The sequence below is a fragment of the Culex pipiens genome, chromosome 1 (genome assembly GCF_016801865.2).
Source record: "Culex pipiens pallens isolate TS chromosome 1, TS_CPP_V2, whole genome shotgun sequence".
In the NCBI taxonomy this organism is placed as follows: domain Eukaryota; kingdom Metazoa; phylum Arthropoda; class Insecta; order Diptera; family Culicidae; genus Culex; species Culex pipiens.
This window is the reverse complement of record NC_068937.1, coordinates 136590068-136606869: the sequence shown is the minus strand read 5'-3', so window position 1 is coordinate 136606869 and position 16802 is coordinate 136590068. Positions and strand designations below refer to the sequence as shown.

The 16802-nt window shown below is 44.8% G+C and overlaps 4 protein-coding genes across 6 annotated transcripts in view; 2 read left to right on the top strand and 2 right to left on the bottom strand.

The window, feature by feature from the left end:
* Positions 1–5287: 5287 nt before the first annotated feature.
* LOC120420787 (dnaJ homolog subfamily C member 8) lies at positions 5288–6835 on the bottom strand. The gene is made up of 2 exons (XM_039583899.2): positions 6635–6835; positions 5288–6558 (listed from the first exon to the last, which is right to left on the bottom strand). The coding sequence occupies exons 1-2, from the start codon at positions 6686–6688 to the stop codon at positions 5812–5814; spliced, it is 801 nt and encodes a 266-aa protein (XP_039439833.1). The 5' UTR covers positions 6689–6835; the 3' UTR covers positions 5288–5811.
* A 1656-nt stretch (positions 6836–8491) lies between these two features.
* Positions 8492–10180, top strand: LOC120420779 (uncharacterized). The gene is made up of 2 exons (XM_039583891.2): positions 8492–8612; positions 8669–10180. The coding sequence occupies exons 1-2, from the start codon at positions 8586–8588 to the stop codon at positions 10160–10162; spliced, it is 1521 nt and encodes a 506-aa protein (XP_039439825.1). The 5' UTR covers positions 8492–8585; the 3' UTR covers positions 10163–10180.
* A 135-nt stretch (positions 10181–10315) lies between these two features.
* On the top strand, positions 10316–12598 carry LOC120420788 (uncharacterized). Its single transcript, XM_039583901.2, has 2 exons — positions 10316–10520; positions 10970–12598. Exons 1-2 carry the CDS (start codon positions 10377–10379, stop codon positions 12467–12469), a joined length of 1644 nt encoding a protein of 547 aa, XP_039439835.1. The 5' UTR covers positions 10316–10376; the 3' UTR covers positions 12470–12598.
* Positions 12599–14960: 2362 nt separating this feature from the next.
* The window catches only part of LOC120420749 (segmentation protein cap'n'collar), a 102546-nt gene continuing 100704 nt past the window's right edge, over positions 14961–16802 (bottom strand). For all 3 annotated transcript variants that reach the window (XM_039583846.2, XM_039583845.2, XM_039583847.2), the window contains one exon: positions 14961–16756. In XM_039583846.2, the coding sequence (XP_039439780.1) occupies positions 16382–16756 (375 nt within the window). In that variant the 3' untranslated portion in view covers positions 14961–16381. The remainder of the gene's footprint in view (positions 16757–16802) is intronic.

Genomic DNA, 16802 nt, shown 5'->3' with positions numbered 1-16802 from the left:
AACTTAATCGGGTTACGTTTTCTGGAAAAAGAGATAACGGAGCATTTGGTTGGATTAACGACCATTCGGTTAATTTTGCACCATTCCGCGAAGTTGATCAGCTGTTGTTGGAGAACTTGAGCATCAGATGCATTGTCAATCCGGCAGTAGATTTTCATGTCGTCCGCGTACGACAGGCGTGGAACCGAGATAGAATGGTTACAGTCGTTGTAGTACAGCAGGAATACAAGTGGTCCCAAGTGACTGCCTTGTGCAATTCCCGAAAAGGCTTCGAAGACAGCGGACAGCCAATCACCGATCTTGACGCTAATTTTCCGGCCGGTTAGATAGGATTGAAACCAACGCAGGAGAACCCCACCGATTCCCATTCTTTCCAGCTTTGCGATTGCAATAGAATGGTTCAGCTTGTCAAATGCGGCCGACAGGTCGGTATACACCGCGTCGGTCTGCGATTTGGCGGTGAAACTATCGGTCACGAATGTCGTAAAAGTGAGCAGATTCGTCGTGGTTGACCGCGAAGGCATAAAACCGTGCTGGTCGTCGCTGATAAGGTTCTTGCAGAAGAAAAACACCGGATCCATGACCGCCAGCTCGAAGAGTTTCGAAGTGGCGCACAGTGCTGAAATCCCGCGATAGTTGTCTGCGTTCCGTTTGTCCCCTTTCTTGTGCACCGGAAACATATATGCGTGCTTCCAGAGTTTTGGGAAGGAGCCGGTGGAGAGGGACAGACTGAAGAGATGTGCGAGAGGATCTAGAAGCCCGTCGATACATTTTTTCAGGACGATCGATGGAACTCCGTCCGGACCTGCAGTGTTGGATGACTTCAGTTTGGTTGCGGCTTCCAGAATCTGCGAGCGATCGATTGTGATGCGGTTCAGGGCCAGCCCGTTTGGAAGGACATTGTTGGCAGCAGCGGTGATTTGTTGTTGTGACAGATCTTCTTGTGTGAACATGCTCGAAAATTTTGCGGCAAACAGCTGGCAGATGTCCTCCGTATTCGAAGCTGTCTTGTCGCCAAGGAACATCGACGACGGCAACCCGATTTCCTTCCGCTGCTCATTGATGTACTTCCAGAATCCTTTCGGATTGGACTTAAGCTTCTTCTGGGTACGTACTTCGTGATCGGCATGACACTGTTTGCTCATCCTTTTGTAGCAGCTGTTGAGTCGCACGTAGTAGTTGTGCAATGGTAACGTTCGATGTTTTGAGTACTTTTTCAGTGCCGACCTCTTAGCAGCCTTGACTCTCCTAAGTTCGCTGGTTTGCCATGCAACACGGGCGTTCGTAACTGGTTTCTTCGGGACGTGTCTGTCGATGACATAGCCGATAATATTGGTGAAGGTCTGCACAGCATCGTCAAGATTGTCCTTGTCAAGTGTGTTCTCCCAGTCAATGCTCCGAAGTAGTTCTAGCATGCTGGGAACGTCGGATTTGCGATAGTCATAGCGGACTGCACAAACAATGGGCGTAAATTCGCTGGCTAAATGGACAGGCAAAGATAGGTGCAGCGGTGGATGGTGCCGGACATCCTTGACTAGCGGTGCCGGGGCGATGGCTATCGGGGGTGCAATATCTGGGCAGCTGACGAAACAAAGGTCTAACAGCACATTGTTTTCGTTCGGGAACTGGTTGATCTGCTGCAGAAGTGCGCTGCTATAGTTGTCTAGGAACTCTGTTACGTGCAAGGTCTGGGTTGAGAGTTCGGGATCAGCATACAGGAAACCATCCCGGCTTGGCCGCCATATCAGTCTGGGCAAGTTGAAGTCGCCGAGAATTACTAGCTCATCGTAGGGACGTGCCATTGAAGAGACTGTTGAAACCGAAGACGAGTTGATTTCAAATACGCTTGCGTTGTTGGTTTGGTCGGGAGGGATGTACACAACGCAGATGTAGACGGTATGGTCAGCAAGATCGATGGCGACCCAAACTTGCTCAACGCACTTCCACTCGTCCGATGAAACGATTCGCGCGTTGAGTCCCTGCCGGACTGCGATAGCTACTCCCCCACCGTCTTTCTTCTGGCTGTTGATAGACTGCTCGCGATCACATCTGAAGACCTCGTACCCGTTGCCGAAGACTTGACTCGATAGCGTGTTGTTCTTTAACCAGGTTTCCGTCACCGCGATTACGTCGTAAGAGATAGCGGAGCACGCGAGACGGTACTCGAGAGCCCGTGTGTTCATGCCTCCGACGTTCTGGTAGTATATGTTGAGTAAATCGTTACACGGCAGTCGCGGCGATTGGCGTCTAGCGGCGATACCGGGAACTTGACGGGCAGGTGCAGGTGGGACTGAGACGTTCGAGTGAAGGATTGAACAGCTTTCCGGAATAGTTCTGGAAACGGAACAGTCATCAGGGAAGGCAGAGCTCGAATGGTGCGAGTACTTGCCTAACGGTGACGACCGGAAGACCCCGACTCTACTTCCGACAGCAGGATCGGGATGGCTAAGATGAGCGCTGGCTGCGGACTGCGCGACTGCGTCGGAGAGAATCGGGGCTTCCTCAGTACTTTGGGTCGTGCATCCCGATGTCCAGCAGGCCGATGGCAGCAGTGATGCAGCAGATCGTGAGTCGCCGACGGGATGGGGACTGCTCAAGCAGCTTGAAGGAGTGACGCTGAAAGCCGAAAAGGCATCAGGGAGAGAGCGGTTCAAACGGTGTGCGTACTTGCCTGACGGTGACGACCGGAAGACCCCGACTCTACTTCCGACAGCAGGATCGGGATGGCTAAGATGAGCGCTGGCTGCGAACTGCGCGACTGCGTCGGAGAGAATCGGGGCTTCCTCAGTACTTTGGGTCGTGCATCCCGATGTCCAGCAGGCCGATGGCAGCAGTGATGCAGCAGATCGTGAGTCGCCGACGGGATGGGGACTGCTCAAGCAGCTTGAAGGAGTGACGCTGAAAGCCGAAAAGGCATCAGGGAGAGAGCGGTTCAAACGGTGTGCGTACTTGCCTGACGGTGACGACCGGAAGACCCCGACTCTACTTCCGACAGCAGGATCGGGATGGCTAAGATGAGCGCTGGCTGCGGACTGCGCGACTGCGTCGGAGAGAATCGGGGCTTCCTCAGTACTTTGGGTCGTGCATCCCGATGTCCAGCAGGCCGATGGCAGCAGTGATGCAGCAGATCGTGAGTCGCCGACGGGATGGGGACTGCTCAAGCAGCTTGAAGGAGTGACGCTGAAAGCCGAAAAGGCATCAGGGAGAGAGCGGTTCAAACGGTGTGCGTACTTGCCTGACGGTGACGACCGGAAGACCCCGACTCTACTTCCGACAGCAGGATCGGGATGGCTAAGATGAGCGCTGGCTGCGAACTGCGCGACTGCGTCGGAGAGAATCGGGGCTTCCTCAGTACTTTGGGTCGTGCATCCCGATGTCCAGCAGGCCGATGGCAGCAGTGATGCAGCAGATCGTGAGTCGCCGACGGGATGGGGACTGCTCAAGCAGCTTGAAGGAGTGACGCTGAAAGCCGAAAAGGCATCAGGGAGAGAGCGGTTCAAACGGTGTGCGTACTTGCCTGACGGTGACGACCGGAAGACCCCGACTCTACTTCCGACAGCAGGATCGGGATGGCTAAGATGAGCGCTGGCTGCGGACTGCGCGACTGTGCCGGAGAGAGTCGGGGCTTCCTCGGTACTTTGGGTCGCGCATCCCGATGTCCTACAGCAGCTGGCGATCGTTACTAGTGTTCCATTGCTGCCAAATCGCTTTCCGAGTTCCCCGAGCGCGGGGTCAGGAACGGTTCGTTGTCGCGGCCGATGGGATTTGGGCTGCCCAGGGTTGAACCCGACGGTGTAACAATGGCCGGTAGAACTGCGAAAGAAAGCATTGGCTTTTTTGCCCGTTGTCCATCTCCACTGCTCTGCGGCGAGGAAGTCTTGCGTTGCAGGTCCTCGAACTCCCTGAAGCCGCAGTTCCCTGGCCAGATGGCTGGATTTGAGATGGCCTCCTTGTGTGCGATATTCACCCCGACTTTGAACGAGATGAACGGCAAACTGAGCGGATCAACGCCTTTTTTAACCAACGCAGTCACTTGAACCAGTTCGTTCTGACCGATAGCATTCTTCACTAGTTCCTCCACTTGCAAGGCCATTGTGTGGTTAGCGAAGCGCGTCACGTACAGCCGGAACAGTTTTTCTTCTGGGGGGACGCAAGTGATGCTTGCGTTGGCAAGCGCATTCGTCCCAAACACCAGAGGCTTTGATGGAACAGGATCGGAGCCACGGGTACGTTTCGGTGTTGGCTTAGGTTTTGGCGTACCTGACTGATTAGCTGTTGATAAGCTGGTGACGCGCTTGGATAGCAGCAGCAGTTGCTTCCCATTTTCGGTGATCAGGTCCCGCAGCTCGGCGTTTTTGAGGTCTTGACCCTCCTGCATGTTGTTGACCGTATCGCCGACCGACTCCATTACGGTGCGGAAGCGAGTGATCTTCATCAGTTTCGAACACTCGTCGCACATCCAAAACAGGTTGGTGCATTCGTAGACGATCTTCAGGAACGAAGTGTTCATCTTCAGGCTGCCCGTCTTGGTACAGCGCATGTGTACGACCCCTTCGCAAAAGCCCATACACTTGATGAACGGCTCATCATCCTTCACCTGCTTGGCGCAGTAGTCGCAGGCAGAAGCCATAGCAAAAAAATCAACAACAAAATTTGTGTAACCGCGACCACTAGACACTGCCGGTAGTGATGCTCTAATCGACGATGTTTTGATGCGGCACACGATGGAGCAAAATGTAATAGTATCAAACAGGAACCAGGGCACAGGAACCGGCTCACTAACACGTTCCGGGTTGACGACGAGCGTGACGGGACCGCACAACGCGAAAAAACGGTAGAAAACTTGATCGGAACACACGAAAAGCACAAAATAAATCAGCACCTTCGACGACTGTAAACATTCGCGCTAGACGTATACACGGACGTATACACGGAATTAAAATCGCAGGACGCAGATCGCTTCGCTAATTTTTTTTTATTTACACGGGAATTCTGCATTGAAAGTTTCAAATGGAAAATCACATTGGGAACGAAGGACACAGACTGTGGAAGGACTGTCATCGCGGCGTAACGCAGGAATTTCAGGGGTCAAGAAACAGTTTACAAACAGCAGAACGAAAAAGAGGAAGCGACGTCTTGGGACTTTTCTTCACACTCCTTAGCTTGTTTTCGCTTGCGCTGCTGCTACAAAATTCATATTTTAAATAATTATTTTTTTTTCTTGTTCAAATTTAGAAGATTGTGAGATGTTTGACATTGATTAGGATACCAAATAAAACACAACAACTTATACGTTTCAAGTCCATTTATTGATTACAATCTGGTTCATCGATACATCGTGTACGCGTTGTAATTCATTGCCGAAATCCTTTTTTAGCGGATTCGGCTAGTCTCTTAACCCTAGTATAGAAAGCCCTTCTTCACTTTCAACTGTGTAGTAATTCTCCTTCCTTTCAGTGTTTAGTAATATAAGCTTCCTTGATTCCAGCAGCAGTTTGAAGTGCTGTTGTAATTTGTAGTTGATTTGTGCAACATTCAGAGTGTGTGAGTGTTTTTTTTTTCTTCAAAATGTCCCAGTTTCAAGTTTTGAAAGAGTTGTCGCGTGCGCGCTTGTAGAAAATGTCCAAAATTTTCCACTGCAATTCAGGTGGCCTCTCAACTACTAGTCGGTGAAAATCTATTTCTTCTCTGTCTGTCCCTGATGAAAAAGTGTGTGTTGCCCTGTTGTGAGAAAGTTGAAAACGAACCGGAATGAAGCCGTTTTGTTGGAAAATAAAAATCTTCTTTTGTGTGTTTATAAAATGAGTGCGTTTAGCGCGTTTCCGGCTTTAGCTTGGGTGGGTTGAACGACGTGTACTTGGTCTTCTTGGCCTTTTTCGGTTTGGCCGCCGGAATGGCGGCTGATTCAAACGAGTTTGACGACGAGGACGAGGAGGACGCCGATGTGGCCGCTTGCTGGAAGGTTTGCCAACTGTTGACCCTGTTTTGGCGCGATTCCTCAAAGTTCTTCTGCCACTCTTTCTGGTAGTTTTTCTGCTCCTCCTCTTCGATTTCCGCCTCCCGCTTCCGTTTGCGCTCTTCCTGGTCGCGGAGGTCGAGCTGCTGGCGGCGCCGCTCCATGTCCGCAAACAGCTTCATCACCATCACGTACACGGCATGTTTGTACTTGCCCGGATCGTCCTCCGGAATGAGTTCAGATTTGCCGTCTTTGCGTAGCTTTTTCCGCTTTTCCGCAATCATCGCGTCGGTGCGATCTTTCGCTTCCTCGTAAACCTCCAAACATTTTTTGCGCCCAATCTCATTCTCAAGAGTCTTGTAAGCCTTATTAATAACCTCAAAAGCCGCCTGGGCCCGGTCCTTGTCGTCCTGGTTTTTATCCGGATGTACCAGAATCGACAAACTGCGGTACTTTTTCTTGATCTGCTCGATCGGAGTGTCCGGCTCCAGCTGGAGGACCTCAAACGGGTTCAAGTTGAAATACGACGACCCAGGACGCAGAAGACGTTCGATTTGCTGTGCCGAAGTCAGGACAGAATCCCGCTTTTCGATTTGTTTGACCTGGAAAAAACAACAACACAACGTTTCGAATCATAACAAACACACGGGCGCCAGCACGTAAACAAGCCCAACTCACCTCGGTGTAGAATTCGCTGAAACGCTGGTCATCGTTGCCGGAACCTTGAGCCATCTCGACTAGGACTCACTTGCGGACACTGGTTTCCCCCGGAAAATCTTGGAAAATGCGAAAATTCAAGCTTTTTTGGCGCACCACGAACAAAACATTCGCCAAACACACTTCTGTTTTTCTTCTGCGGCTGTCAACGCGAGCAAACGTCAAACGAGAGTTCATTCTTGATCTTGAAGTTGGTCACCCTAGGGAATGAATTCATTCCGATGCAAACTTTTCAAATAGCGCCATGAGAAATTCAAGCCCAAAACAGGATTTTTAGGATTTTTAGGCACTGTTTTGACCAGGGGGATGCTAAAGGCCGCCATCTTGGGTGGTTGAGATTGATAACGCGCGCAAACTGCGCACAGTGAAAATTTTTTTTTTATAATTCAATTTTTGTTATAAGAATTACTGTAGTAAAAGTCAAATTACACAGTAGTTAAGTTAAACGATTCATGTGATAAAAGTACAACTTTAAACGAGGTCATCGGCCCGATGTGTGCCTAATAATCCCAGTAGTTTATTTTGCAAATAAATCTTATCTAATCTAATCAGACCCTAGCGCAGCCAATCTTTTGAAGGGATCCTGGAGAGTGCCTTAGGTTAGATTACGCCTAGCACTCTACTTGTCATTTATTAACATTTGTAGTGCGCCATTGCATTAGAATGCATTGAAACATCACAAGCGTTAAAGCGGCCAGGCCTACTGCGTAAAGCCGTATCGCAGAGATGACTCGTAATTGGGTTGAGTTTGAGCACAGAGTGTTCGAACAACAACACAATTCTGAATCGACAGGGGAGGAAGAAGCGTGGGGACACACCACCATACGCTCCGAGATTTTTGGTTGTATTCGTTGGGAGCACCATGCTAAGAAGGTTTGGTACTCCGGGACCCTCTGGGATGGGACATTGTATTTCCACGAATGCCCTGGACACTATTTGCCGTGGTTATAGCGCCACAACTCGCTCCCAGTAGTTTATTTTGCAAATAAATTGATAAAAATCACCTCAAAAACATATACTAACTTTTATACGTACATTGCGGTAAAATCTTTGTATAAGCCCAAGGAAGGTTTATATGCTAACTAATTGACACTTTGGCCACTCTGGAACCGATTCCGGAGTACGGCAAATAGTATGGAAAAAGTTACGTAAAATCAAATTTTTATCACAGGAGGCTGAATAAGCAAAAACGCAAAAAACGTCAACAAACGAAAAAAATGCAGAACGAAGTTTGTCGGGTAAGGCTTGTTTTACATGAAAACAATAATTACTTTATTTCCATTTTATGCCTGCAGTTTTTGTACTTTTTTTACAGTGCACAGTTACTTTGTTTTGGTTCCGTAACGAACAGCTGTTCTTTTGTGCTGGCGCCGTAATTGGGTCTTAAAATGAAGCTTAGATTTCTGATATTATTGTTTACAGCGATAAAGCTTATTTTTCTGAGTACAATGACCCTTTGTACGACCACAAAGAGTTTAAAATGGGTTTTAAAATCATTTTTGAAAAATTAACCTCGCGGTCCTTCTTGACAGAAAAGTTCCTACCTGTTCCTACTTGACAGCTCGTTCCAAGGGGACCATAGTTGATCCATCGAAAAAATGTTGTCTTGTCATTTTTTTGCATTAAAATGAAAAAAAGTGATCAGAAATGGTCGTTTTTGATCGTGTTTTTTACCGTTGTAGATAAAAATTGACATAGGGCTTTAGTCTAGGCTTTAGTACCCAATTAGTTTTTCTGGCCCGTTTTAGGCGAATGCATACCGGCCTTCGATGTTCATTCGCTGTTTCTGTTTTCGTTCTGGAAAATAATAACAATTAAACAAAACTGAACTGTCCATTCGTTTGTTTTTGATTAGTTCGGGCAACGATTTTCAAATTTTCCGATTTTCCTCAACACAGCTGCCTTCATTGCGATGGAATTTTCAACTTTACCGTCAGAAGTAAGGCTCTATTTTTTATTGTAATAACTTTATTTAACTTTCCCCACGCCCCACAGGTCCAGCAGCTAATCTTCGACGGAATGACCTTCCGGACGCGGCTGACCGCTTCCCTCGTTTGCCGCCAGTGGCACCGGCTAGCCTTCACGACCAAATTCCTCCAGCAGACTCAACTTACGCTGGAAATCCGGCAGTCCCAGTGCCTGGCGGATGCCGTGGCCATCTTGCAGCACTCGGAACGTTCCTATCGGCGGATGAAGCTGATTTACCAGGGCAACACGCAGCAAAGCCTGGTAGCGCTGACGGAGCTGCTGGAGACGGTTCGGGACATTCGGGAGTTGGATTTGCTGTTTTTCTTCTACTGCTTCCGGGAAAAGCTGAACATTGTGATTGCTGAGGTGCTGAGCGAGTGCGGCTGTTTGGAATCGTTCACGATCGGGATTCGGGGGAGGTTGATGAGCTGGATTGGAGAGAACCGGCCGGTGGCCACGGCGGCGGTGGTTGATTTGGAGAAGGAAGCTCCGCGGTTTCCGGCGCTTAAAAGTTTGGTCATAAAGCGAAATCCGGATTTGCTGCATCCGAGGTTTTACGAAATTTCTCAATCGCTTCATTCGCCCACGTTTTACGTGCCGCCGGAGCCGGAAATGTTGCCAAATTTGCGCCATCTGACGATGAACTGCGAGACGGCGGCCCAGCTGCGACTGTTTGCGCACTGTGCCGAGCGGCTGGAATCCGCGGCGATAGTTTCGTTCGACGGCCAGGGACGGTTCGTGGAGCCCTTTCTCGAGTTGAGGCTGCCGCAGGTTCAAAGTTTGATTTTGCCTGGATTTCGGAGATCTGACACGGCAAAGCTGTGTCAGTTTTTGAAGGTGTTACGTAGGGTGACCGTGCTACAGATGGAGCAGGTTCTCATCGATAGCGAAGTGATTGAGACGTTGTTTGAGAATTGTTCGACGCTGAAGCAGCTGGTTCTGTACATGGAATACTTGCCACCCGGTTGCTTTCGGGATATTGCACGGCTGGAAAAGCTGGAGAAGCTCAGGCTCGTTGGGAAGGTGCAAAATGGGTGGGTTAACCACGAGGACTACTTTCTGGGAGCGGTTGGCGGCCAACTCCGGCTGAACTCCCTGACCATCAGCCACTTTGTGTTCACCAGCGGAGATTTCGCGACGAGCATTGCGTCGGTCTTCGTCAACCTGCAAGAGCTACGAATCTTGGACTGCCGTGCCAAAAACAACATCGTCGGACCCATCGCCGAGGGTTTGTGGTTCCTGCGGAGTTTGGAGTACAACAAGGTCACCCACGGCGGAGTGCGTCCGGTGTGGCCACCGTTTTTGAACCGCGTAAAATTGGTCAACTGTGCCTGGGCGAGCGGAGATTTCCTCAACAAGCTGCTCGAGCAGTGTCCGCGGCTCAAGCGGATAAGTCTGTCCGCTTGCGGTGCCTCGCGGGAAGCTGTGCAGCGTGTTACGGAAGCCGCGACCGCGCGGGGTTGCGTGGTGGAGCGGACGATGAACATGTGTCATAGCGAAAAGCAGAAACTGCGAAATTAAAAGACTGATTTGAAGGTGTGTGAGTGTTTGGAGTTTTTATGAATGGAAAGAAATCCACAGAATTGATTTCACTTTCACTTTGCTTGGTGCGTAACGCGCAGCCGTTGAATTAATGACAATAAAATAGTGAACTGAAGCAGCAGTGCAATGTCAACCTTATAGTAGGGAATTGTTATTTCTTTAACATAGTCTAAGTTTATGAATTTTCCCTGCAATGTCTTTGGAATCTGCTAGTGTTTCAGTTATCTCAAAATGTGCACAACTATCAGGTTCAAATGTTCATCAGAACTCTTCAGGAAATCGAGAGGCGTGTCAGCAGAATCGAACAACCAGGATTCAGGATTTACCCGAAAGAGATGTAAGCTGATTTGTGAAATCTTGAATTTAGCAATTTGTTAATTGATATAAGAATTCTGTTGTAATAAAGATTTCCTTCTGAATTAAATTCTCAAACAAATGTTATCTAATAATTTCACAAGAATGAATCCGCGAGACAAAAATCGATAATCAAGCAAAACTTCAATGTGTTGGTCACATTTGGCGTGCTACAAACACATGTGTAACATTGCTCGAGCAACAGGTGTGCTCTTTCGATAGCAGCTGATTTCAGTTGGTAAACAGAGGTACACGTGGATTGTGGCGCAATTGCCATGCGCTAAATTTGATCAACACTACAAATCAAATAAAAACATGTGAGCCTCAGCACAAGAAGCGCGTTATGTGTGCAAATTGCAAGGACAACTGAACCGCTAACTTTCGCGGCTCTACACGGTTGAACAAACAATCAAATTTATGTATATTTTCCAGCTTCTACCGCAAATCTTCAGCTACCTGCCTTTCCCGGATCGTCTCCGAGTAACCCTCGTATGCCACCGGTGGAACTCTCTCATCTGGAACATCAACAGCTTCCGGCAGAGAACGTGGCTTACACTTCGTGTCAAAACGCTTGATTTCCTAACAGATTCCATCAAACAACTCGCCGAGTCCAACCGCCACTACTCCCGCCTCCAAATCAAATTCATCGCGCGACATGACCTTCTTGAGACCTCCTCTCTCCACCCGGGACTGCTAACCGCGATGACCCACCTTCGCCACGTGGAGATCTGCTACGACACGCCGTGCGTCGAGGAAGATTGGGACGTGGTCAACTACCGGCTGCTCAAGGGTTGCGACTGGTTGGAGAGTTTGTCGCTGGAGTTTTCGCTGCTGGCGTCGATTCCGGACGTGGCCGGACGAGGTGAGAGCACGAATCGAGCGGTGAAAGCGTTGATTGAGAGGAAAAAGAACGTCGAAGTCGATCGGGATGCGATCGATCCGATTCGGCACTGCCGGATGCGGTCGCTGACCACGCTGCGCGTGCATCCTCCAACGGCCATGCTTTTTCAAAATGAGTCCAAGTGGGTTTATCCTGGTCCTGCCTATTGCTACCGAAATTTGACAAGCTTGGAGATCTACATAACTCTGGACTATCAAGCGGATCTCGTGTACCAACTGAGACACCAACTGCGATCGCTGAATCTGCTTCAAGTCTTCCCAGAACGTTCCGTAGATCGAATAAAACGAATGGACTTCCCGCTGTTGGAACGACTAACCCTCAACTGCCACAACGTGGAAGACATGAACCTGGTTGACAACATTCCACGGCTCAAGTATTTCGACCCGTCACGATCAGCAATCTCAACTCAGGGAATCACCAAGGTAGCACGGACCTACCCGGACCTTCTAGAATTCGGAGTCCAGCTAGACGGTCTACAGGAGAACGACCTTCTGCCACTGCTCAACATGACCAAGCTGACCGTACTAACTCTACGCATGTCAACCCATGGAATACCACTGCTCGACTACTTCCAAAACGCCAGCAAGTCTCAGACGTTCAAACATCTCACCAAACTCACCCTGCAGGATTGCAAACTGTCCGGATCAAACCCGCTGTACTCAATCCCGCAAGTTATGCCCAACCTCAAATCCCTGGCCTTACGAAGCTGCCACACCAACATGTGCTTCCTGGAAGAACTTCCAACGATCCTCCCGTGCCTAACCCAACTCAAGCTGGTTCATCTAGAATTGCTGAACGTCACTGCCTTCCGTCCGAACGGTTCCACGGTCATACTGCCACGGGCTCTCATGTACGGAGAAGCTTGGAGAGTGGCTTCCGGTTGCTGGACGCAGCGAGTGCTGGTGCGTGACGTCAGAGCTGGTACGGTCATGAATGGATTGCTGTTCCGAAGGTTGTACAAGAATAGTCCGTCGGGAGCGTACCGGATCGTGGATGCAACCGGAGAGGGAGGGAATGATTTGTGGCGCTGAGGTAAAGTAGATCTTAATGGCGTTAATTTATTTATTTTTCGTATTAAACCCCTAGCACTGAAAATGTAAGTTAGCTTTTGAAATAATGCTAGCAATGTTATGAATTTTCATCAGTTTTTCATTAAAAAATTGCATCTTAGAATTTTGTTTTTTATTTATGAGCTTATTTTCTTCTTTTCCTTTTTTTTAAATTTCTGGAATTTTTCGATTTACACATTTTTTGATCTTAGAATTTTAGAACAATAGAATTATAGAGTTTTTAAATTTTAAGTTTTGAAATTTAGGATTTAGAAATTCTTCATTTTTATATTTTTTTTAATGTTGAATTTTTAATTTTTTGAATTTACAGTCTAATTTCAACTATTTTTTAAACTTTTGCTTGAATTTTTAAATATTTGAATTTTCAATTTTAGTATTTAAATATTTGGATTTTTTTAATTGTTTGAATTTTGTTTTCAATAATTAAATGACAAGGAAGATCGTTAAAAAATTGTTGGACAGGAATTTTCATTGTAATTTTAAAGGTAGCTAAGTAGATCTTCTAGTAGGTACAAAGCTTACAATTTTAAAGGAAAACTAGAAATTACCTAAAATTCGAGATTTTTAAAGTTCTTCCTTGCCATTTTAATCACTGAAAACAAAATTCAAACATTCAGAAATTTAAAAATATTGAATTTCTAAAATTTAATTTCAATAAACTCTAAAAAATAAGTTTTGAATTTTTTTTTTTGATTAACTTTTCTAAGTTTTAAAATTTCAAGTTTTAAAAATCTAAAATTAAAAGGTTTATATATATTTGAAAATCTAAAACTCAAAAAATTTAAAATTATTAAAATATTGGACTTTTTAAAATAAAAAATTCTAAAATTTAAAAATCCTTAGATCTTAAAATCCGAACATTGTTACAGTTTGAAAATACAAAAAAAAATAAAATTGATGTGTAATTTAAAAATCTAAAATTAAAAAAATACATGAAAATTTAAAACTTTATAACTCATAGACCCTAAAAAATGAAAATTTATAGGATCTAAAAATTACGAATTCTAAAATGTTAAAATTTAAATGCTCCAAATTTTTCTTAAACAAATAAAAAAAATTATTGAAAAAATAAAAAATACAGAAATTTAAAACTAAGAAAAAAATCTAAACTCAAAAATTAAAAATTAAATATCGTAAATTCTTAAACTTAAATTTAAAATAATAAGGATTTAAACATAATTTAAAAATGGATGCCAAATGCCAAAAATTCATAAGTTCTGTTTTTTTTTTAATCTGAAATTTTAGAATTCAAAAATTGAAAAAATCAGAAATTAAATAACTCAATTCTAATTTTAAAAAAACTGAAATTATAAATTTATAAAATTCAAAACTTTCAAATCCCAAAATAACAAAATTTTGTAATTCTGCAATAAAATTGTATAACTCAAAGATTTTAAAATAAAATAAAAGAAATTTAAAAATCAAAAATTTCAGAAATTTTTAAATTTAGAAATTAAAAAAAACTGAAAATGTTAAATTAAAAAAAAATTGCAATCGGGATTCGAGAAAGTCTAAGAATTATTGTTTTTTCTTTAACTTTTGTAAGTTTTTTTTTGATTTCCAGATTTCGAATTCCGAATTATTTTTTTATTATTAATTTCAATGAAAATTCGATTTGCAAAAACGTATAGAATTGCTAGTTTAAGACGCAAAACATAATGAGAGGAAGAAAGAGATAGCGAAAAAGGACGGTGAGTCAGTTATTCCAGATTCGCTCTACGCAAGCGATACGACAATTGGTAAATCCAGAAATTCCAAAATGTCAAAAAATATGAATAATTTATTTTAATTTTGTTTTTAATTTTATATTTTTTATATATTGAAATTTGATTTTTCTATTTGTTCTAAGTTTTGTTTTTTGTTGATTTTTTTTATTTTTTTAATATGATACATTTTTATATTTTTCGAATTTTTAAATTTTGTTGCTGTTAAGTCGATTTGCAAAAAATGTAGAGAATATTTAATTTGCAACGAAAATAGAGAATGAGAAAAAGAGAGAGGGAGAGAAAATCGACGGTGAGTATAAAAGATCTGCTCTACGCAAGCGATACGACCATTGTGCTAGGCATAAACTTAGTGCGAAAAATATTTTTTTTTCAGATCCACGAGTTGTGAAACGCACAAAAATAAATTACACCCAAGTACAAATACAGGTTGTTGAGTAGCGTTAGATTTGATGTTAAAATTATGGTTAAACAAATAAAAATATGTAGTTGAAAGTTGTTGAATGTTGCTCAAAGTTATTGCGCTTTTTTTTAAACACGGAATGTGATATATCACTCGCAAAAATATAGTCCGACCGCCGAAATGTTTCAGATTTCCAGAAATTTATTTCTCTGTATAATATAGATATATTTACACAACAATAGTAGCAATCTTAATAATGACTTACGGGGTACAGCGCCTTTTTTCTTGATTCGCTTTACATACAAGGTTTTTGTTTTTCTCAGTGTCACCAATAAATTTAATCGTGTCTGTCTCACCCAAAATGCCTACAATTCTACAAGATTTTTTTTGCGTTTACTCCATAAATTCCAGAAAGAAAAACAATGCAACTGGTAGTAGCTACTAAGTGAAAAAAAGTGTGGGGGGTTTAACCAAGCACAAAAACGAGTTTTTTCTTCTCTAATTTAATATAGTTACTCTCATTTTCCATAAACGAAAAAAACTATGTTTGGTTAGTACACCTTCTCTCAACTCAAGAAGAAGCTGATCTTTTTTTGTTTTGATTTTCTTGTTTTATTTTTTTTTAAATTCAATCACCACTTTCCTAATTCAAAGTGCTGCCTGCCGCTGTCGCTGCTGCGATTGCGCAGCCAGCGAAAAAAAAACTCCAATTTCCCAGCTTTTTAGTTGTTATCATCACTATGTACAGTTGTGTGTGTGTTTGGGTGTGTGTGTATGGGTTTTGTGTGTGTAGCTTTCATTACAAATAAAATAATAGTTAATAATAATAATATTCATCACAAACACGTTTTTTTGCGTACTGTTTTGTACCCTTTGCCCTCTCCTCCCTCGCATCGTCGTCATCCGAATGTTTGGGGGACGCGAGACCAGGGCGGCCACACGTCCCCCGGGGCCGGACTGTCCCTTGGATTACACTTGCCATTGTACCGGTTTTAATGCCTATCATCGTCGTCAGCTTCACCATCGTCATAATATGTGTTTTGTTTTGTTTTATCACCAACCACACCAATAAATTTTAGCAGTAAGTCTATCAAATTCACAGTTTTTTTTTTGTTGGTTTGTTGTTTTGATATTGCAAGCAATAAATCATGCGGGGCTCTTTCCTCTCATTTTGGCTGCCAGCTCAACAGTTTAGTTTAAAATTTTAAAATAGATAATAATTTTGATACGAATTTATCAAATTTTACTCTGCATCACTTTGATCAAAAAGTGAATTTTGAACAAATCGGGAATGTGTTTTTTTTTTCTCTTTCTGCAAACTGTCCAACTTTGCAATCCTGCACTCAATATGAGCGTGTGTTTGTGTGTGGCGAGCCCAACTCTCCTGTACGTGTGACTGTTTTGTGTGTGCAAGTGTCTTGAATAAAGCTAAAGCTTCGTTAACAGATAAGCGCGCGCAACGCAATTCGCTCTCTCGTTCTCTCTAGTGTGTGGTTTGAATCTCTGCCTTCTAGTAGGTTGCAGTTAAGTATGCTTTTGTGTCTGTGTCTGTGAGAGTGAGGTTTCTGCTCGTACTTACAGAGAGGTCCGTCCTTTCAGCGGCGGCAGCAGCAGCAAGTACAACAACTGATTCCTGAGGTTCGATCGTTTTCGTCTCGTTGCGCTGCGTTCGTTCCGACTTTAGTAAAACAACGGTGGCCACTGGTACGACGCGTAGAGCTGCTGCTGCTGCAAATGTGGCCGGTCTCACTCCTTTGGACGGTGCTGGCTGTGAATGGTGCTGTTGCTGCTACTACCGGCACTGCTCGAACCGGAACCACTTCCGGACGGGCCCGTCGTGGTGGCGTTCGAGTGCGGATGTGCGTGCTGTTGCTGCTGTTGGTGCTGCTGCAGGTGGTGGTGTGGATGATGGTGGGAATGATGGCCACCGTGGTGGTGCATCATCATTTGTTGTTGATGATGGTGGCTGCTGCTGCTGGAGCTGCTGCTGCCACTGCTACTTCCGGCCAGTTCCTGCTGGCGGTCGACGCTACGGGGCAGCAGCATTACCGGACCATCGGCCCGCTGCTGCAGCGTGTAGTGCTCCATCGAGATTGGATTGCCATCGTCGTCCCGGAGGTGCTGAAAGAAGAAATAAATATCGTTAGCTTCAACCCTAAAATCGCAA